Source organism: Columba livia, chromosome 30 (assembly GCF_036013475.1).
Source record: "Columba livia isolate bColLiv1 breed racing homer chromosome 30, bColLiv1.pat.W.v2, whole genome shotgun sequence".
Classification (NCBI taxonomy): Eukaryota; Metazoa; Chordata; class Aves; order Columbiformes; family Columbidae; genus Columba; species Columba livia.
The window spans coordinates 269370-290985 of record NC_088631.1 but is presented as its reverse complement, the minus strand read 5'-3'; the positions used below and the strand labels follow the sequence as shown (position 1 = coordinate 290985).

Here is a 21616-nt window from a genome sequence, read left to right as displayed (position 1 = left end):
AAAGCAGCACTTGGACCCGTAGTTGGTTGTAAGGCAGCGTTTGGTGTGTTTAGAACCACAGCTGGTTTTAAGGCCAGAACTCGGGCCCACACTTGGTTTTAAGCCACGAGTCGGGCCCACGCTCCGTTTTAAGGCCAAGAGTCGGGCCCACGCTCCGTTTTAAGGCCACAAGTCGGGCCCACGCTCCGTTTTAAGGCCACGAGTCGGGCCCACGCTCCGTTTTAAGGCCACGAGTCGGGCCCACGCTCCGTTTTAAGGCCACGAGTCGGGCCCACGCTCCGTTTTAAGGCCACAGATGGGCCCCGATCGGGTTTAATCTCTGGATTAACGGCATCGTGGCCACTCACCATCCAGCCTGAGGTACTTGAAGCCGCGGTAAGCGAAATAATCCTCCATGATGGTCATGAGCGACGTCATCTGGCAGAACAGCAGCACCTTGTGGTTGGTGGCGCGGAGCTTGGGCAGGATCCTGTCCAGGAGCTCGAACTTCCCCGACGCCCGGTACAAATCCAGCCTGGAAACGGGGCAAAAAAGAGCCATCTGAGGCTAAAACCGCGGCGTGGGGGTCGTTAAGAGGCCGATTAATCAATTCGGGAGGGGGAAACGCACAAATATCTCCGGAAAATAAAGAGGAGAAGCGGAATGTGCAGCTCACCCTTGCACGATGCCGCCCGTGAAGCCCAAGTGCTCCGAGAACGATTCCTGCGAGCGGGAGGAGAAATCGCGTCGGAAATCGGGGCAAAATTCACGTCGCAAACAAGAATTGGCGTGGGAAATCGAGGCCGAAATTTTGTGTGGGGAATTGGGGCCGAAATTATTTGACGTGGGAAATCGGGGACAAAATTCACAGTGGAAATTGGGGTCGAAATTTTACATGAGAAATTGGGGCCGAAGTTTCAATATGGGGAATCGGGGCTGAAATTTCAATGTGGGAAATTGGGGCTGAAATTTCCACGTGGGAAATTGGGGCTGAAATGATTTGATGTGGGGAATTGGGGCCGAAATTTCAATGTGGGAAATTGGGGCCGAAATTTTATGTCGGAAATCGAGGATAAAATTCACGTTGGAAATTGGGGCAAAATTTGTGTCAGAAATTGGGGCAAAATTTGTGTCGGAAATTGGGGCCGAAATTTCAACATCGGAAATTGGGGCCGAAATTTCATGTTGGAAAAAGGGGCAAAATTTCATGTCAGAAATTGGGGCAAAATTTGCGTCGGAAATTGGGGCCGAAATTGTACATTGGAAATTTGGGCTGAAATTTCAACATCACAAATTTAGGCCAAAATTTCATGTTGGAAAAAAGGGCAAAATTTCACGTCAGAAATTGGGGCCGAAATTTCAACATCGGAATTTGGGGCCGAAATTTCAACATTGGAAATTGGGGCCGAAATCTGACATGGGAAATCTGGGTGAAATCGGAAATTGGGGCAGAATTCACATTGGAAATCGGCAAAGAACTGATGTCGGAAATAACGTCAGAAACCGCCCCCAAAACCCCCCGAATTGCCCCCAAAAGCAGCCCCCGGTTTCTAAACCGCACATTCAGGCGCTATCGCTTCCCCGGGCGCGTTTGAGGCGATTTTGGGGCGTTTTGGGGGTGAAACGTCGCCACGCGGCCGCCGGGTTTCCCGCCCTCCGGGAACGGGGTGTGTGACCCCAGTTTGGGTGCTCTGGGCGGGTTTTACCTCGATGTGCTGGAACATGTAGGGGTGGTTGCAGATCTTGCGCAGCTGCATGATGGTGTTCATCAGGGTCTTGGTGCCGCCCTTCCCCTGGCAAATTAAAGTCACAATTAATAAGCCGTAATTAAAAAGGCGGCGAGTTTGGCGCCAAAGAGGCGAAAAGGCGCGAGTTTGGGGCTTAAAAAGGTGAAAAGACGTGATTTTGGCGCCAAAGAGGCGTTTCCAGCCCCGATCTGACCACAGAATGATGGCAAAAAGTCACGGTTTTGGCACCAAAAGAGGCGAAAAGACGCAATTTTGGCACCAAAAGAGGCGAAAAGACACAATTTTGGCACCAAAGAGGCATTTCCAGCCCCGATCTGACCACAGAATGATGGTGAAAAGTCGCGGTTTTGGCGCCAAAGAGGTGAAAAGCCGCAATTTTGGCACCAAAAGAGGCAAAAAGACGCAATTTTGGCACCAAAAGAGGTGAAAAGACGCAATTTTGGCACCAAAGAGGCATTTCCAGCCCCGATTTGAGCACAGAACGATGGTGAAAAGCCACAATTTCAGCACCCAAAGAGTCAAAAAAGCCGCGATTTTGGCACCAAAGACGCAAAAAGCTGCAATTTTGGCACCAAAGAGGCATTTCCAGCCCCAATCTGACCACAGAATGATGGTGAAAAGCCACAATATTGGCACCCAAAGAGGCAAAAAACCACAATTTTGGTGCCCAAAGAAGCACTTCCAGCCCCGATCTGACCACAGAATGATGGTGAAAAGCCGCAATTTTGGTGCCCAAGAGGCAAAAAGCCGCAACTTCGGCACCAAAAGAGGCGAAAAGCCGCGATTTTGGGGCCCAAAGAGGCGTTTCCAGCCCCGATCTGACCACAGAACGATGGTGAAAAGCCGCAATTTTGGCATCAAAGAGGCAAAAAGCCGCAATCTTGGTGCCCAAAGAGGCGAAAAGCCGCGATTCTGGCGCCCAAAGGGGTGTTTCCAGCCCCGATCTGACCACAAAAAGGTGGCAAAAAGCCGCGATTTTGGCACCAAAGAGGCAAAAAGCCGCGATTTTGGCGGCCGCACCTTCTTGTCCTTCTCGGAGCCGTCGGTGAGCAGGACGCCCTTGGCCTGCATGTGCCGGTACAGGACGCGCTGCAGCGCCGACATGTCGCATTTGATGACGTACTCCACCTGCGGGGACAGCGCGGCTCCGGTCACCACAGCGACACCGGCACCCCCCGCACACCCAAAACCCCCGTTTTTAGACCATTTTGGGTGGAAAAGCCCCTCAGGATCATGGAGTCCAACCACAACCCACCCCCGGCACTAAAATGGCCCCAAGAAGCTCCTCTGTTCACCCCCCAGTGTTGGCGGCTCCAGGCAGTGATCCTGCTGCCCCTGGGGCCGCCATTTTGGGCCCTGAGGTGATTCTGGCGCCATTTTGGGCCCTGAGGTGATTCTGGCGCCATTTTGGGCCCTGAGGTGATTCTGGCGCCATTTTGGGCCCTGAGGTGATTCTGGCGCCATTTTGGGCCCTGAGGTGATTCTGGCGCCATTTTGGGCCCTGAGGTGATTCTGGCGCCATTTTGATCCCTGAGGTGATTCTGGCGCCATTTTGATCCCTGAGGGGATTTTGGCGCCATTTTGGGCCCTGAGGTGACTCTGGCGCCGCCGCTTTGATCCCTGAGGGGAGAAGACCCCGACCCAAGATGGAGCCCCGAATGGAACGGCGTTTCTCTCACCTTCTCGGGCAGTTGCGCCTCCACCTCCTTCTTGAGGCGGCGCAGCAGGAAGGGCCGCAGCACCTTGTGCAGGCGCCGGATGATCAGGATGGTCTCCTCCTCGTTCAGATCCACCTGCGGAAAACACGGCGGTTACACCGCGAACCGGGACGCCACAAACCTCCCGGGGGGAATCGCCGCCACCCGGGGGCTCTGTGGTTTAATTTCAGGCTGGTTTTATCTTCCCCGATAAAGTTTGGGCATCGCGATACGTTAACGGCAGCGACGGCTCCGCGTTCTGAGAATTTGGTTATTTGAGACTCAATTCAATTTGAGACTCGAATTTGATTGAGGGATTCAAGACTTGATTTGATATTTGATCCAAAACTTGATCATCCAAGTTGAATCAAGTCTTGGATCATCAAAGTCGAGTCTCAAATACCTCAATAAAACTGAGTCTCAAACAACCGAATTTAAGACTCGACTTTGCTGATCCAAGACCTGATTCGAGACTTGATGTCAATGATCCAAGACTTGATTCTAAACTTGACATCAATGATCTGAGACTTGATTCTTAGACCCAATTCAAGACTCAGCTTTGCTGATCCAAGACTTGATTCGAGACTTGACGTCAATGATCCGACACTTGATTCAAGACTCGACTTTGCTGATCTGAGACCCGATTCAAGACTCGGCTTTGACGATCCGAGACCCGATCCAAGACTCGACTTTGCTGATCCAAGGCCCAGACTCGATTCGAGACTCAACTTTGACGACCCAAGACCCGATTCCAGACTGAACTTTGATCCGAGACTCGATTCCAGACTCGAGACTCAGCTTTGATCCGAGACTCGATTCCAGACTCAACTTTGATCTGAGACTCGATTCCAGACTCGATTCGAGACTCAACTTTGATCCGAGACTCGATTAGAGACTCAACTTTGATCCAAGACCCGATTCCAGACTCAACTTTGATCCGAGACCCGATCACCCCCGAGCAAACGCCATTTCCCGGCGGCTTTTTCGGCCCGCCCCCGTCCCGTCACCTTCTCTCCGGTCATGGCGAAGGGCGCGTTGAACCACTGCTCGAAGGTGGAGCAGCTCTTGAAGATGGTGGGCAGCAGGAAGTTGAGCAGCGCCCAGAGCTCGGGCAGCTTGTTCTGCAGCGGCGTCCCCGTGAGCAGCAGCCGCCGCGGCGCCACGTAGTGCGTGTTGAGCACCTGCGTCAGCTTGCAGTGGTGGTTCTTCATGCGGTGGCCCTCGTCCACGATCATGTATTTCCAGCGGATCTGCGGCGGGAGAGGCGGAAATCACCACGCGGGAAACCCGGGGAGAGCCCGCATGCCAAAGATTTGGTGGAAAACGGTGGCGCTTTGGGGGGGGTTGGGTGTTTTTTGAGGGGTTTTGGGCGTTTGTGAGTTAAGCTGGGTTTAACGTGGTTAAATGGAGGAGAAAGGGAAGGGGGTTCGCAAGTTAAGCTGGGTTTAACTCAGTTAAAGGAAGGGGAAAGGGAAGAGGGGTTGCGAGTTAAGCCGGGTTTAACTCCGTTAAATGGAGGGGAAAGGGAAGAGGAGTTGCGAGTTAAACCAGGTTTAACTTGGTTAAATGGAGGAGAAAGGGAAGGGGGTTGGCAAGTTAAGCTGGGTTTAACTCAGTTAAAGGGAGGGGAAAGGGAAGAGGGGTCGCGAGTTAAACTGGGTTTAACTCAGTTAAATGGAGGAGAAAGGGAAGAGGGTTCATGAGTTAAGCCAGGTTTAACTCGGTTAAATAGAGGGGAAAGAGGGGTTGCGAGTTAAACTGGGTTTAACTTGGTTAAATGAAGGGGAAAGGGAAAGGGGAAAGGGAAGAAGGGTTGCGAGTTAAGCTGGGTTTAACTCGGGTAAATGGAAAGGAAAGGGAAGAGGGGTCGCGAGTTAAACCGGGTTTAACTTGGTTAAATGGAGGAGAAAGGCAAGAGGGGTCATGAATTAAACCAGGTTTAACTTGGTTAAATGGAAGGGAAAGGGAAGACAGTTCGCAAGTTAAACCGGGTGTAACTGTTAAACAGAGGGGAAAGGGAAGAGGGGTTGTGAGTTAAACCGAGTTTAACTTGGTTAAATGGAGGGGAAAGGGAAGAGAGTTCGCTCAGAAACAGCTTAAACACAGCTTAAAATCTGGAGCTGATTCTGAGCGGAGATTCTAATTAATTCTGAGCGGAAATTCATTCTAATTCCAAGGGGAGATTCTAATTAATCCTGAGGCGAAATCCTAATTCCGAGCCGAAATTCTAATTGATTCTAAGCCAAGATTCTAATTCCAAGGGGAGATTCTAACTAACCCCGAGTGCATCCCCAGCCCGTTAAGCCGGGTTTAGCCGCCGCGCCCACCTTGGCCAGGATGTGCTTGTCCTTGATGATGTACTCGTAGGTGGTGAGCAGGACGTTGAACTTGCCGCTGCGGAGCTGCGGCACGAACGCCCGTCTGGCCGCCGGGGAGCCCTGCGCGCGATTTCACAACATGGCAACCAAACCCCCAACGCCAAGCCGCTTCTGCAGCCCTTGCCTCCCGAGCGCCGCCTTCCCGCCGCCGCCGCCTTCCCGCCGACTTCCCGACGCCAACACCACGTTCCCGCCGACTTCCCGACGCCAACACCACGTTCCCGCCGACTTCCCGACGCCAACACCACGTTCCCGCCGCCTTCCCGCCGACTTCCCGACGCCAACACCACGTTCCCGCTGACTTCACGCCGCCGCGTTCCCGCTGCCGATGCATTGACGACGTGTTCCCACCGCCACGTTGCCGCCGCCGCGTTCGCACCGACTTCCCGCCGCCACCACGTTCCCACCGCTGGCCCCGATGCCGCTGCCGCGTTCCCGCCAACAACACCGCCACGTTCCTGATGCTGCGTCCCTGCCGCTGCCGCGTTCCCGCCAACAACGCCACCGCGTTCCCGTCAACGACAACGCCGCGTTCCCGCCGACTTCCCGCCGCCACTGCGGCCCTGCCGACTTCCCGCTGCTGCGCTCCTGACGCCGCCGCGTTCCCGCCGCTGCCGCGTTCCTGCCGCTGCGTTCCCGCCAACAACGCCACCGCATTCCTGACACCGTGTCCCCGCTGCCACGTTCCCACCGTCTTCCCGCCGCTTACAGCGCCGCATTCCCGCCAATGATGACGACGCGTTCCCACCGAGGACGATGCGTTCCCACGGAATTCCCGCCGCTGACACCGCCACATTCCCGATGACGCCGCATTCCCGCCAATGACGACAACGCGTTCCTGCCGCCGCATTCCCGCCGCTGCCACATTCCTGCCGCCACCGCATTCCCGCCAACGACGCCACCACATTCCTGACACCGTGTTCCCGCCGCCACCGTGTTCCCACCGCCACCGCGTTCCCGATGACGATGACGACGCATTCCCGCCGACGACGCCGACTTCCCGCCACCACCACGTCCCTGCTGACTTCCCGCCGCCGCGTTCCCACCGACGACACGTTCCCACCGAATTCCTGCTGCTGACACCGTCATGTTCCTGCCGCCACCGCATTCCCACCAACAACGACGACGTGTTCCTGCCGCTGCATTCGCGCCGCTGCCACATTCCCAATGACGCCACCGCATTCCTGACACCGCGTTCCCGCTGACTTCCCGCCGCCACCGTGTTCCCAATGACGATGACGACGCGTTCCCACCGAATTCCCGTTGCGGACACCGCCACGTTCCCAACGACGCCGCGTTCCCGCCAACGACGACAACGTGTTCCTGCCGCCGCATTCCCGCCGCTGCCACGTTCCCGCCTCTGCCGCATTCCCAATGACGCCACCGCATTCCTGACACGGCGTTCCCGCTGCCACCACGTTCCCAACGCCACCACGTTCCCGATGACGATGACGACTCATTCCCGCCGCCGCGTTCCCGCCGCATTCCTAACGCCGCCGCCATGTTCCCACCAACAGCGCCACCGCGTCCCCACCACCGCTGCGATCCCGCCGGTGACACCGCGGTCCTGCCGACGCCGACACCACATTCCCGCCGACTTCCCGCCACCGCCGCATTCCCGATGGCGACGCCGCGGTCCCGCCAGTGATGACGCCGCGTTCCCAACGACAACGCGTTCCCGCCACCGCCGCCTTCAAACACGGGCCCAAAAGCGCAATATTTGGCAGCGACGGCAAAGCCGACCACGACGATTTCGAGGGTCGCTTCCAACCGAACGATTTCGCGACTCGGCGCCGGGAAACGCGGCGTTTTCCGCGGGACGACCAAAAAATCACCGGGCGGGAAGGATTAAAGGCCGAAGCGAAGGGAAATACCTTGTAGGACACCTTGACCACCGAGGGCGCCCACTTGTCGAACTCGTAGGCCCAGTTTGAGAGCGTCCTGGGGGGAAAAGGGCGAGAAACGGTTAAAACGGGTCCATTTTTGGGGGGGCCGAGGCGGGACGGGACGTACGAGAGCGGGACGATGATGAGGAAGGGCCCGTTGATGCGTTTGTGCTCCATGAGGTACGTGATGAGCGCGATGGTTTGGATGGTCTTGCCCAAACCCATCTCGTCGGCCAAGATCCCGTTGAGGTTGTTGTTGTAGAGCGATACCAGCCACTCCAAACCTTTGATCTGCGCCGGAAAACAGCGGAATTAACCCCAAAAATCGCCCTTCTCGGGGGGGCTAATAGGCTGGGAGGAGCTCGGGGGGGTAATTAATTAATTGGGGTTAATGAGCACCTGGTACTGCTTGAGGACGCCGTTGACCATGAGCGCGGACTGCTTGTCCACGCGCTCGGTGACGGCGTGGGCCACGGCGTAGTAGGACTGCAGCCCCCGCGCCAGCGCCTGCGACACCCCGTACTCATCGTCCACGTCCTGCTTGGCGTTTCTGGGCCGAAAACCGGGGAAATCCGTCAAAAACGCGGCTCCCGGGCTCAAAAACGGCAAAGATTCCGTCTCCCCGGCGCGCGCGGTTTTCCGAGATCCGCGCCAAATTTGGGCTCGTTTCGCAGCGTTTGATGAGAAAACGCGAGCGGGACGCGTTGGATTCGCAGCTTGGGCGCCGAATAGGTGGGAAACGCCCCAAAAAAGGGGGGAAACACCCCCCAAAAAAGGCAGGAAATGCCCCCAAGAAAGGTGGGAAACGCCCCCCAGAAAAGGCGGGAAGCACCCCCCCCCCCCCCCCCAAAACAAGGTGGGAAACGCCCCCCAAAAGGCGGGAAATGCGCCCAAAAAAGGCGGGAAACACCCCCCCAAAAAGGCGGGAAATGCCCCCCCAAAAATGGCAAGAAACGCCCCCCCCCCCCCCCCAAAAGCAGAAAACGCTCCCCCCCCCCCGCCAAAAGGTGGGAAACGCCCCCAAAAAAGGCAGGAAATGCCCCCCAAAAAGGCGGGAAATGCCCCCCAAAAAGGCGGGAAACGCCCCCCAAAAAAGGCGGGAAACGCTCCCCCCCAAAAAAGGCGGGAAACGCACCCCCCCCCCCCCCCCCCAGCGGGAAACGCCCCCAAAAAAAGGCGGGAAACGCCCCCAAAAAAAGGTGGGAAACGCCCCCAAAAGGGAGCGTGAAGGACGGGACCCACTCGATGATGTGTCTGGCGTCCACCTCGGACACGTCGTCGCTGTCGGGATCCGGGATCTTCTTCTTCTCCTCCACGGGCTGAGCGGGTTGGGGCTGCTCCTCCTCCTCCTCCTGCCACAGACCCAAAACCCCGGGGTTTGCGGTGAAAAGGGCGGCGGCAGGAGCGGGAAACGGGCGCGGGAGAGGCGCTTTGCCGCGGGGTGACAGGGCACAAGGACGCAGGGGCTTCCTCACCTCCTCGTCCTCCTCCGAGCCGCTCTCCTCGCTGTCCGACCTGGGAGCCACCTCGTACCTAATTAAACAAAGTGTTAATTAAGACTAATGGCCAACGCGCTGCGCATCGAGACGCGCGGCTCGTGTGAGGAAACTCGCTGCTAAACCCCCAATTTCGCCCAAAAACTCGTGTGTTAACGCCGATTTTGGCCCCATTTTCCGACCCGTTTGCTCCCCATCTCTCCCCCCCAATGTGATTTCTGGCCCGGTCCACCCCAATTTTCCCCCGTTTCTCCCCATCTTCCTCCCATTTAGTCCCGTTTTTCCCCATTTCCCCCCCTTTCTCCTCCCCCAACGTCATTTTTGGCCCATTTCACCCTGTTTTCCCCCCATTTTCCCCCCATTCATCCCTGTTTTCCCATTTGGCCCCATATTCCAACCCTCAACGTCACTTTTGGGCCCATTTGGCACCATTTCCCCCCAATTTGTCCCCATTTGTCCCCATTTTCCCCCCAATTTGGTCCCATTTCCCCTCTCCTCAACGTCACTTTTGGACCCATTTGGCCCCATTTTCCACCCCCAACATCATTTTTGGGCCCATTTGGCCCCATTTTCCACCCCCAACATCATTTTTGGGCCCATTTGGCCCCATTTTCCACCCCCAACACCATTTTTGGCCCCATTTGGTCCCATTTCCCCTCCCCTCAACGTCACTTTTGGGCCCATTTGGCCCCATTTTCCACCCCCAACGTCACTTTTGGGCCCATTTGACCCCATTTTCCACCCCCAACACCATTTTTGGGCCCATTTGGCCCCATTTTCCACCCCCGGCGCCGTTTCTGGCCCCGTTTCCGCACCCCGGGTTCATCTCCAGCCAGGCCTCCAGCTGCCCGGCCTTGGGCGCGTCGCTGCCGGTCAGGATCTTGCCGCTCTCCACGTGGATCACCTTGACCGGCAGGTCGCTCATCTGGCTCGTCTCGTCCAGCGGCTGCCGCACACCCCAAAAGCACCAAATTCACCGTTTCCCGCCCCAAAACCCCCGAGCGGGTTCGGTTCCGCCAACGCGCAGAGCGCAAAACGTGCCAAATTGCGCACGTCGCGGCGGAAAATCAGCGCGGAGCTCGAGGGGCCTCGGAGCAAACGAGGAGGAAAGTTAACGGGAAAAGGGGCAAATCGGGGATCGGGCGCCAATCAAGGGGGCGATCGGGCGCCAATCAAGGTTATCGGGCGCCAATCAAGGGGGTTATTGGGCATCAATCAAGGGGGCTATCGGGCGCCAATCAAGGGGGCTATCGGGCGCCAATCAAGGGGGCTATCGGGCGCCAATCAAGGGGGCTATCGGGCGCCAATCAAGGGGGCTATCGGGCGCCAATCAAGGGGGCTATCGGGCGCCAATCAAGGGGGCTATCGGGCGCCAATCAAGGGGGCTATCGGGCGCCAATCAAGGGGGCTATCGGGCGCCAATCAAGGGGGCTATCGGGCGCCAATCAAGGGGGCTATCGGGCGCCAATCAAGGGGGCTATCGGGCGCCGATCAAGGTTATCGGGCGCCGATCAAGGTTATCGGGCGCCGATCAAGGTTATCGGGCGCCAATCAAGGTTATCGGGCGCCAATCAAGGTTATCGGGCGCCAATCAAGGTTATCGGGCGCCAATCAGGGCGGGGATTGGGCGCCAATCAGGGCGGGGATTGGGCGCCAATCAGGGCGGGAATCGGGTGCCAATCAAGGGGGTGATCAGGCGCCAATCAAGGCAGGGATTGGGTGTCAATCAGGATGGCGATTGGGTGCCAATGTGGGCGCCAATCAAGGTTATCGGGCACCAATCAAGGGGGTGATTGGGCGCCAATCTGGGCGGGGATTGAGTGCCAATCAAGGTTATTGGGCGCCAATCAAGGTTATTGGGCGCCAATCAAGGATATTGGGCGCCAATCAAGGTTATCGGGCGCCAATCAAGGTTATCGGGCGCCAATCTGGGTGGGGATTGGGCCCCAATTAAGGTTATCAGGCGCCAATCAAGGGGGCGATTGGGCGCCAATCAAGGGGAAGATCGGGCGCTAATCAAGGCGGGGAACTGGGCGCCAATCAAGGGGGTGATTGGGCGCCAATCAAGGTTATCGGGCGCCAATCTAGGTGGGGATTGGTCGCCAATCTAGGAGTTGATTGGTCGCCAATCTGGGCGGGGATTGAGTGCCAATCAAGGTTATCCGGCGCCAATCAAGGCGGGGATTGGGCGCCAATCAAGGGGGCAATTGGGTGCCAATCTGGGCGGGGATTGGGCGCCAATCAAGGGGGCGACTGGGTGTAAAATTAATGGCTGTAAAATCAGGGTATTGGGCGTAAATTAAGGTTATTGGGTGTAAAGGTTATTTGGTGTAAAATGGGATCATCGTTACCTCGCCGTCCGGCCCAATCGCCGGCGTCTGCCCCTCCGCGTTCTCCGCCTTCTGCAAGAGGAGAAAGCCGCTCGTCAACACCCCGACTTCATTAACACCCCGACCTCGTTAACGCCCCAAAGTCGCTCATTTACACCCCAAAATCGCTCACTGATGCCCCAAAGTTGCCCCTTTACACCCCAAAGTCGCTCGTTGATGCCCCAAAGTCACTTGTTGACACCCCAAAGTTGCCCCAAAGTCACTCGTTGATGCCCCAAAGTCGCTCGCTGAAGCCCCAAAGTTGCCCAAAGTCACTCGGTGAAGCCCCAAGGTTGCTCATTAACACCCCAAAGTCATTCATTAATACCCCAAAGCTGCTCATTGATGCCCAAGTCACTTGAAGCCCCAAAGTCACTCGTTGACGCCCCAAAGCCGCTTGTTGACGCCCCAAAGTTGCCCCAAAGTCACTTGTTGACGCCCCAAAGTCGCTCATTTACACCCCAAAGTCACGTGTTGAAGCCCCAAAACCACTCACTGATGCCCCAAAACCGCTCGTTGACACCCCGACATCGCTCATTAAACCCCAAACCTGCTCGTTAAGCCCTGAGCTCATCCCTCCCGCTCCCCGCCAACTCTGAACGCCCCTCCCCCACCTTCTTCTTCTTCTTCTTCTTCTTCTCCTTGGCCACCTGGGCCGCCTTGTGCTGCCGCACCAGCTCCGTCAGGTTGGCCACGTACTCGTCCGTCTGCTGCAGCAGATACGCCAACCGCTTGTCCTTCTTCTGGTCGATGAGCTTGCGGTAGCCCTCCTCATCCTCCGCCTGCGGGACCGGCCTTCGTTAGCGCTAACGAGCCCCCCGCGCGGCCCCCCGGGGCGGGCGCACTCACCATGAGGCGCCGCATCCGCTCCTTCTCGATGCGCTCGTTCTCCTTCTTCTGCTCGCGCTCGGTGTTGGCGTGGTAGGTGGCCACGGCCTTGGTGAGCTTCTGGATCTTGGCGCCCACCGAGCGGTGGTACTCCTTGAAGTCCTTGGCGTGCTGGAGGATGCTGTTGAGGTATTCCTGCCGGGGAGGCCAAAAAAGGTGGTTTAGGCACAAAAAAGTGGGGCATCTAGGCCCTAAAGTTGTGTGGGGCGTCTAGGCCCTAAAGTTGTGTGGGGCGTCTAGGCCCTAAAGATGTATGGGGTGTCCAGGCCCTAAAGTTGTATGGGGCGTCTAGGCCCTAAAAGAAGCGTGGGGCATCTAGGCCCCAAAAGAAGCGTGGGGTGTCTAGGCCCTAAAGTTGTGTGGGGCATCTAGGCCCCAAAGTTGTGTGGGGCATCTAGGCCCCAAACCCAGGTCATCAAGTCAAAGAAAATGGAGCGTCTAGGCCCAAAACTGGATCATGTAGGGCAAAAAAGTGGATCATCTATGTCCAAAAATGGTCATTTGGGCTAAAAAGCAGATTGTCTAGGCAAAAAACCTCAGGATTGTCTAGGGTTAAAAAAAGAGGACCCTCTAGGCCCAAAAATGGATCATCCAGGTCCAAAAAATGATCATACGGGCTGAAAAGCCAACGGTCTAGGCCAAACGACGACTGTCCAGGCCAAAACCAGCCCAAAAAACCCAATCGTCTTGGCCAAAACCCAACTGTCTAGGCCCAAAACAGACAGTTTAGCCCAAAAAATGATCATCTAGGCCAAATCCCAACCACCTAGGCCAAACAAAGGAGCACGCAGGCCAACGAGGACCCGCTAGAAAGGCGAATTGTCTGAAATCCCGCCCGACCTGGTGCTTCTGTCGCCGCTTCCGCTCCTGCTCAATCTTCTGCTGCTTCTCCAGCTTCTCGGTGATGCGGGCCTCGCGGAGCGACTGCCGCTTGCTGCGCTTGTACGCCTTGGCGTTGAGCGCCGTCTCCAGCGCCGTGTCGCGCCGCATGCACACCACCACCTCCTGGCGCAGCTTCGGGGGAAATAACGCCAAAACCCAATCAAATTTATCGTAATTAATCACAATTAACCAATTCCACGTGCACACCAGCACCTCCTGGCGCAGCTTCGGGGGAGGAAACGCCAAAATCCAATAAAATTTACCATAATTAATCACAATTAATCCCATATCCACACCAGCACCTCCTGGCGGAGCTTCAGGAGAAATCGCACCAAAATCCAATAAAAATTATCGTAATTAACCACAATTAATCAGAATTAATCCCACATGCACACCAGCACCTCCTGGCACAGCTTCGGGGGAAATAACGCCAAAACCCAATCAAATTTATCATAATTAATCACAATTAACCAATTCCATGTGCACACCAGCACCTCCTGGCGCAACTTTGGGGGAAATAACGCCAAAACCCAATCAAATATACCATAATTAATCACAATTAATCCCATATCCACACCACCACCTCCTGGCGCAGCTTCGGGGGAGGAAACGCCAAAACCCAATCAAATTTACCATAATTAATCACAATTAACCAATTCCATGTGCACACCAGCACCTCCTGATGGAGCTTCGGGGGAAATAACACCAAAACCCAATCAAATTTATCATAATTAATCACAATTAATCCCATATCCACACCAGCACCTCCTGGCGGAGCTTCGGGAGAAATCGCACCAAAATCCAATAAAAATTATCATAATTAACCACAATTAATCAGAATTAATCCCACATGCACACCACCACCTCCTGGCGCAGCTTCGGGGGAGGAAACGCCAAAACCCAATCAAATTTATTGTAATTAATCACAATTAACCAATTCCATGTGCACACCAGCACCTCCTGGCGCAGCTTCGGGGGAAATAACACCAAAACCCAATCAGATTTATCATAATTAATCACAATTAACCAATTCCACGTGCACACCACCACCTCCTGGCGCAGCTTCGGGGGAAATAACGCCAAAACCCAATCAGATTTATCATAATTAATCACAATTAATCCCATATCCACACCAGCACCTCCTGGCGGAGCTTCGGGTGAAATAACGCCAAAACCCAATCAGATTTACCATAATTAATCACAATTAACCAATTCCACGTGCACACCAGCACCTCCTGATGGAGCTTCGGGGGAAATAACACCAAAACCCAATCAAATTTACCATAATTAATCACAATTAATCCCATATCCACACCACCACCTCCTGGCAGAGCTTTGGGAGAAATCGCACCAAAATCCAATAAAAATTATCGTAATTAACCACAATTAATCAGAATTAATCCCACATGCACACCAGCACCTCCTGGCACAGCTTCGGGGGAGGAAACGCCAAAACCCAATCAAATTCATCATAATTAATCACAATTAACCAATTCCACGTGCACACCAGCACCTCCTGGCGCAGCTTCAGGGGAAATAACACCAAAACCCAATAAAATTTACCATAATTAATCACAATTAATTCCCCAGGCAATGCTGCAGAGCAGGATAAATGAGGTTTTATGGGATGAACGTGTGTTTGGGGGCAACCCTGGTGCCATTTTGTGTTCTGAGGTGATTTGGTGCCCCTGGTGTCACCACTTTGGTTCCCCTGGGGCTGCCGTTTTGGGCCCTGAGGTGATTCTGGCGCCATTTTGAGCCCTGAGGTGATTCTGGCGCCATTTTGAGCCCTGAGGTGACTCTGGCGCCATTTCGAGCCCTGAGGTGAGGAACCCAAAACCACCCCAGGACTCCCTGGAGGGATTTAAAGGCGTTCAGAGGAGGTTTATGGACACAGTTCAGCTGGGTTGCGGTTGGATCCTGAGGGTCTCTCCGAACCGAAACGATTCCACGGCTCTATGGACGTACCTGGCGCTGGAAGTTGAGCAGCCTCAGCGCTTTCAGTTCGATGGTCGCTTTGGTTCTCAGGTCGCCGGCCAGGGAGCCGGGGAGGTTCTCCAGCTCCTGGATGCGGTGGGCGATGCGAGCCTGCAGCCTGTGGGAAACGGCACAAAATCAACCATTTCTGCTCGGCGGCGGCTTCACCTGCAGGGCTGGCGGCTCCAGCACCGCCCTGGGCAGCCTGTTCAACGCCCCACGGCCCTTTGGGGAAGAAACCACCCCCAATTTCCACCCTCATCCTCCTTCTCCAGCCCCTTCCCAGCTCCGTTCCCTCCTCTCAACCCGCTCCAGCTCCTCAAGGGTTTTAATGGCGTGAGGTGACCCCAACACCCCTGGGGCCGCCAGTTGAGTCCTGAGGTGATTTGGGCGCCATTTTGAGCCCTGAGGTGATTCTGGCGCCATTTTGAGCCCTGAGGTGATTCGGGCGCCATTTTGAGCCCTGAGGTGATTCGGGCGCCATTTTGAGCCCTGAGGTGATTCGGGCGCCATTTTGATCCCTGAGGTGATTCGGGCGCCATTTTGAGCCCTGAGGTGATTCTGGCGCCATTTTGATCCCTGAGGTGATTCTGGCGCCATTTTGATCCCTGAGGTGATTCTGGCGCCATTTTGATCCCTGAGGTGACTCTGGCGCCATTCTGATCCCTGAGGTGATTCTGGCGCCATTTTGATCCCTGAGGTGATTCTGGCGCCATTTTGATCCCTGAGGTGATTTTGGTGCCATTTTGATCCCTGAGGTGATTTTGGTGCCATTTTGGCCCCTGAGGTGATCCTGGTGCCATTTTGGCCCCTGAGGTGATCCTGGCTCCCCTGGGGCCACTACTTGATGTTTTGAGGTGATTTTAGTACTATTTTGTGTTTTGAGCTGATTTTGTGCCCCTGGGGCCGCCCTTTCGAGCCCTGAGGTGATCCTGGCGCCATTTCAGGCCCTGAGGCGACCCTGGCGCCGCCATTTTGAGCGCCTCACCGGTACTCCCTCTCCTGCAGGATCTCCACCGGGTCGAGCCCGCGGGGTTTCTGGATGGGGGTGATGCGGTTCTGTTTCTGGTGCAGCTGCACCATGGGCGCGGGCTGCGCCGGTTGCCCCGGCGACTGCGTCTGCGGCGGCATCACCGGCGAGGCGGCCGGCGGCACGGCCGGGGGCGCCGGCGACGGGCGGCCCGTGGGCTGCGGGGGGATCAGCTTCTGCGGGGCGCTCGTGGGGGCGGCCGCGTTCGCCATGGGGCCTGCGGGAGAGATTTGGGGGAATATTACACAGAGTTACCTGAGAACCACCCTGAGTTGTGTGAAAACAGCACAGAATTCACTGAAAAACACCCCGAGTTGGGTGAAAAATGACCTGAGCTGACTGAAAAACGTCCCAAGTTGCATGAAAAATACCTCGGAGTTGGGTGAAAAATGGTCCAAGTTCCCTGAAAAACACCCTGAGGCGGGTGAAAAATGACCCGAGTTGGGTGAAAAATACCTCAAGTTGTGTGAAAAACGCCCTGAGATGGGTGAAAAATGACCTGAATTGACTGAAAAACACCCTGACCTGGGTGAAAAACAGCCCCAAGTTGGGTGAAATGCACCACAAGTTGTGTGAAAAATGGTCCAAGTTCCCTGAAAAACACCCTGAGGTGGGTGAAAAAACACCCCAAGTTGGGTGAAAAATGGTTCAAGTTCCCTGAAAAACAACCTGAGGTGGGTGAAAAATGACCTGAGTTGGGTGAAAAATGGTCCAAGTTCCCTGAAAAACACCTCGAGTTGGGTGAAACAACAGCCCCAAGTTGGGTGAAACAACAGCCCCGAGTTCCCCGAAAAACACCCTGAGGTGGGTGAAAAAACACCCTGAGGTGGGTGAAAAAACACCCTGAGGTGGGTGAAAAAACACCCTGAGGTGGGTGAAAAAACACCCTGAGGTGGGTGAAAAAACACCCTGAGGTGGGTGAAAAAACACCCTGAGGTGGGTGAAAAATGGTTCAAGTTCCCTGAAAAACACCTCGAGTTGGGTGAAACAACAGCCCCGAGTTGGGTGAAACAACAGCCCCGAGTTGGGTGAAACAACAGCCCCGAGTTGGGTGAAACAACAGCCCCGAGTTGGGTGAAACAACAGCCCCGAGTTCCCCGAAAAACACCCTGAGGTGGGTGAAAAAACACCCTGAGGTGGGTGAAAAAACACCCTGAGGTGGGTGAAAAAACACCCTGAGGTGGGTGAAAAAACACCCTGAGGTGGGTGAAAAAACACCCTGAGGTGGGTGAAAAATGAAAACACCCCGAGTTACCCAAAAATACCCTGAGTTCCCTCAAAAACTCTCTGGGATTTTAACCCGGAATCTCCCCCCTTGGCCCCATCGTATCGTTAAGCGCCAGCCCCTAACGAACCTTTTGTTAATGAGTCTCACCTTCGGGCCAGGGCTTGGGGGGGCCCCCGGGGGGCTGTCCCGGCATCCCGGGGGGGACTCCTGAGGGGCCGGGGGGCGGCATGTTGGGCCCCCCGATACCTGAGAGACAGAAATAATGAACGTCGATGTTTGTGGTTTATCGGAGCAACGGTCACCCCTGCAGAGGAACTGGGTCACCGCGGGGGGAACGGGATGAAGAGGAGCCCCCCCGACATGGGGGGATGAAGGGCAGGAGGAGGATGAGGAGCCCCCCCATTAGGTGAGGAAGGACACAAGGAGCAAGAGGAGGCCCCGTGTGAGGTGATGAAGGACACGAGAAGGTGATAAACGACACAAGGAGGATGAGGAGGTGACAAATGACACAAGGAGGATGAGGATGAGGTGATACAAGGAGGATGACGAGCCCCATGTGAGGTGACGAAGGACACAAGGAGGTGACAAATGACACAAGGAGGATGAGGACCCCATGAGAGGTGATGAAGGACATGAGAAGTTAACAAATGACACAAGGAGGATGAGGAGAACCATGAGAGGTGATGAAGGACACGAGGAGGTGACAAATAATACAAGGAGGATGAGGAGCCCCATGAGAGGTGACGAAGGACACAAGGAGGTGACAAATGACACAAGGAGGATGAGGACCCCATGAGAGGTGACAAAGGACATGAGGAGGATGAAGAGCCCTGTGTGAGGTGACGAAGGACACGAGGAGGATGAGGAGCCCCATGTGAGGTGATGAAGGACACGAGGAGGATGAGGAGCCCCATGTGAGGTGATGAAGGACACGAGGAGGATGAGGAGCCCCATGTGAGGTGATGAAGGACATGAGGAGGATGAGGAGCCCCATGTGAGGTGATGAAGGACACAAGGAGCCCCGAGAGAGGTGACGAAGGACACAAGGAGCCCTCACCGTGAGGTCTGCTGTACCCGGGCGGCGCGGGGCCGGGGCCGCTGCCGGGCGCGGGTCCCTGTGCCGGCGCGGAGCCGGCGGGCGGAGGTAGCGACGGCATTTGCTGCTGCATCCCGGGCAGGGGCCGCTTGCCCTGCACCGCCAGCTGCAGGTGCTCGGGCAGCGGCTGCCCCCGCGCCAGCATCTTGTAGGCCATGATCTGCGCGCGCAGCTGGTGCAGCTGGCTCTGGTTGAACGGCGTGGGGCCGCGCGGCGCCTGCCCCAGCGCGTCCCCGGCCTCCAGCGCCGCGGCCGAGGACGAGCCGTTGGACGGCACCGGGCTGGAGGCGTGCTCCGAGCCGCCCAGCGGGGACGGGTAACCTGCGGGAGAGACACGGAGACGTCACGGGAGAAGACGTGAAGAGCTTGTGGGGATGGACAGGGGAACGGGGAGAAAACGGCGGGAAAGGGCTGGGGGTGGTGAGGGGAACGGGGAGAAAACGGCGGGAAAGTGCTGGGGGTGATGAGGGGAACGGGGAGAAAATAGCGGGAAAGGGCTGGGGGTGATGAGGGGGAATGGGGAGAAAATGGCGGGAAAGTGCTGGGGGTGGTGAGGGGAACGGGGAGAAAATAGCGGGAAAGGGCTGGGGGTGATGAGGGGAATGGGGAGAAAATGGCGGGAAAGTGCTGGGGGTGGTGAGGGGAACGGGGAGAAAATAGCGGGAAAGGGCTGGGGGTGATGAGGGGGAATGGGGAGAAAATGGCGGGAAAGTGCTGGGGGTGATGAGGGGGAACGGGGAGAAAATGGCGGGAAAGTGCTGGGGGTGATGAGGGGGAATGGGGAGAAAATGGCAGGAAAGGGCTGGGGGTGACGGGGAGACTGAGGGAAAGGGGAAGGAAATATGGAGAAACCTGAGGAGAAAGGGAGAGAAAAAGAGAGAAAACTGAGGGGAAAGGGAAAAATAGAGAAGAAAAAACAGAAGACTGAGGTAAAGAGGAAGAAAATATAGAGAAAACTGAGGGGAAAGGGTTGGAAACAGAGAAACCTGAGGTAAAAGGGAAGGAAAAATGGAGAAACCTGAGGTAAAAGGGAAGGAAAAATGGAGAAACCTGAGGGAAAAGGGAAGGAAAACCCAGAGGACTGAGGTAAAGGGGAAGGAAAATGCTAAAACTGAGGGAAAAGGGAAAAACAGAGAAAACTGAGGCAAAAGGGAAAGAAAAACCAGAGACAAATGAGGCAAAAGGGAAAGAAAATAGAGAGAAAACTGAGGCAAACGGAAAAATCCGAAACCTGAGGTAAAAGGGAAAGAAACAACAGAGAAAACTGAGGCAAAGGGTAAGAAAATACAGAGAACCCCCATCCCCAGGGAAAATAGCATTGATTGCCGTTAAAACGAGCTTTATTTTAATTAAACCCCCCAGTGTGCAAGTGCTGGTCTACGGGGCTGGGGGGGGGCAGGGAAAACACCCCTGATTTCACTGAAAATCTGGTTTATTTTAATTAAAACCCACACCTTGCGAGTGCTGGTCCACGGGGCTGGTTGGGGGGCAGGGAAAACACCCCTGATTTCACTGAAAATGAGGGTGTTTTTAATGAAAATGAATCCCCACCTTGCGAGTGCTGGTCCATGGGGCTGGGGGGCGGCCCCATGCGCAGCCCCATCCCCTTCATCTGCCCGTAGCGCGGATCCTCGGCCAGGCCCTTCTCGTGCAGCGACTCCATGGGCTGGGGGAGAGAGCCAGAGGCACCGGGGAACGGGAGAAAATAGGAAACGGGTTCAACGCTTCGCCTGGTGGGCTCTTGTCCCATTGGCTTCCTGGCCACAAGGGCCAGTGCTGGCTCAGCCCACAGCACCCGCTATTCCCAGCTGGTCTCCCATCCAAGCACTGACCGGGCCCGACCCTGCTTAGCTTCCCACATCAGACGGGATGGGGCGTTCTCAGGGTGCTATGGCTGTAGATATTATATATATGCGTATATATATATGTTCCCCAAGTATATCCTGACAGTATCTGAACTAAACCCTTTTTCCATGCTCATCCTGCTGTCCCCAGGACCCCCAGCTCCCTTTTCACCGCTCTCCAACAGCTCGTTCCCAACCTACACTGGAACCTGGGTTGTCCTGCCCAGTTACAACACTCTACGCTTGTTCTGTTCCCAGCTGGTCTCCCATCCAAGCACTAACCGGGGCAGACCCTGCTTAGCTTCCCAGATCAGGTGTCTCCCCCGGCCCAGCTGCCTGGTCTCTGGATGGCAGCGCAGCCTCCCAGTATCAGCCGCCCCCCCCCCAGTTTGGTGTTAATGGTTTTACCTTGTGCATCTGGTGCAGGTTGTCCTGAGCGTACCCCCCCGCGGGGGGGCCGGGGGAGGGGCCCATGATGCTGTGGGCGGAGCCGGGGGAGGGCCCGGGGGAGGGGCCAAGCATGGCCCCGGGGGAGGGGCCGGGCCCGGGGGAGGGGCCAGGCCGGGGGGTGCCGCCCATTGGTGGGTCCGGGGTTGCCATGGTTACAGCGGGGGGCGGGGCGAGCTCGTCTCAGCCGGCGGGGGGGCGGGGCCTGTGGAAAATAGAACAGAATGAGGGGGGAGGGGAAAAGGGGAAATCGGGGGGAAAAGGGGAAATTGGGGACCCAGAGCAGAGTTCTCGCTAATGAGCTGAGCACGTTAATGAACCCAGAGCATGTTAATGACTCCAGAACACGTTAACGAGCTCCGCCCCCCGGAACACGTTAATGAATCTACATGTTAATGAACCCAGAACATGTAAATGAACCACATAACATGTTAATGAATCCAGAACACATTAATGAACCAACATGTTAATGACTCCAGAACACGGTAATGAACCACACAACATGTTAACGAACCCAGAACATGTTAATGAACCACACAACATGTTAACGAACCCAGAACACGTTAATGAACCACACAACACGTTAATGAATCACACATGTTAATGAACCCAGAACACGTTAATGAACCACACAACATGTTAACGAACCACACAACATGTTAACGAACCCA

General features: G+C 55.7%; 1 protein-coding gene and 1 pseudogene across 3 annotated transcripts in view; both read right to left on the bottom strand.

Moving 5' to 3' along the window:
• SMARCA4 (SWI/SNF related, matrix associated, actin dependent regulator of chromatin, subfamily a, member 4) overlaps nt 1-21616 on the bottom strand; it is a 34034-nt gene that overhangs the window by 10468 nt on the left and 1950 nt on the right. For 2 of the 3 annotated variants that reach the window (XM_065043841.1, XM_065043842.1), the window contains exons 3-25: nt 20907-21150; nt 20206-20320; nt 18616-18975; nt 17706-17804; nt 16289-16547; nt 15292-15418; nt 13282-13455; nt 12403-12576; nt 12168-12335; nt 11536-11586; nt 10000-10130; nt 9164-9221; nt 8931-9040; nt 8088-8238; nt 7816-7979; nt 7677-7743; nt 5752-5862; nt 4432-4674; nt 3407-3520; nt 2748-2855; nt 1686-1772; nt 656-702; nt 348-514 (exon numbers count right to left, since the gene is read on the bottom strand). In XM_065043841.1, coding sequence (XP_064899913.1) covers nt 348-514; nt 656-702; nt 1686-1772; nt 2748-2855; nt 3407-3520; nt 4432-4674; nt 5752-5862; nt 7677-7743; nt 7816-7979; nt 8088-8238; nt 8931-9040; nt 9164-9221; nt 10000-10130; nt 11536-11586; nt 12168-12335; nt 12403-12576; nt 13282-13455; nt 15292-15418; nt 16289-16547; nt 17706-17804; nt 18616-18975; nt 20206-20320; nt 20907-21098 — 3277 coding nt within the window. In that variant the 5' untranslated portion in view covers nt 21099-21150. The remainder of the gene's footprint in view (nt 1-347; nt 515-655; nt 703-1685; nt 1773-2747; nt 2856-3406; nt 3521-4431; nt 4675-5751; nt 5863-7676; nt 7744-7815; nt 7980-8087; nt 8239-8930; nt 9041-9163; nt 9222-9999; nt 10131-11535; nt 11587-12167; nt 12336-12402; nt 12577-13281; nt 13456-15291; nt 15419-16288; nt 16548-17705; nt 17805-18615; nt 18976-20205; nt 20321-20906; nt 21151-21616) is intronic. The other variant, XM_065043843.1, reaches the window with a different exon arrangement.
• LOC135576774 (5S ribosomal RNA) lies at nt 20438-20556 on the bottom strand (annotated as a pseudogene).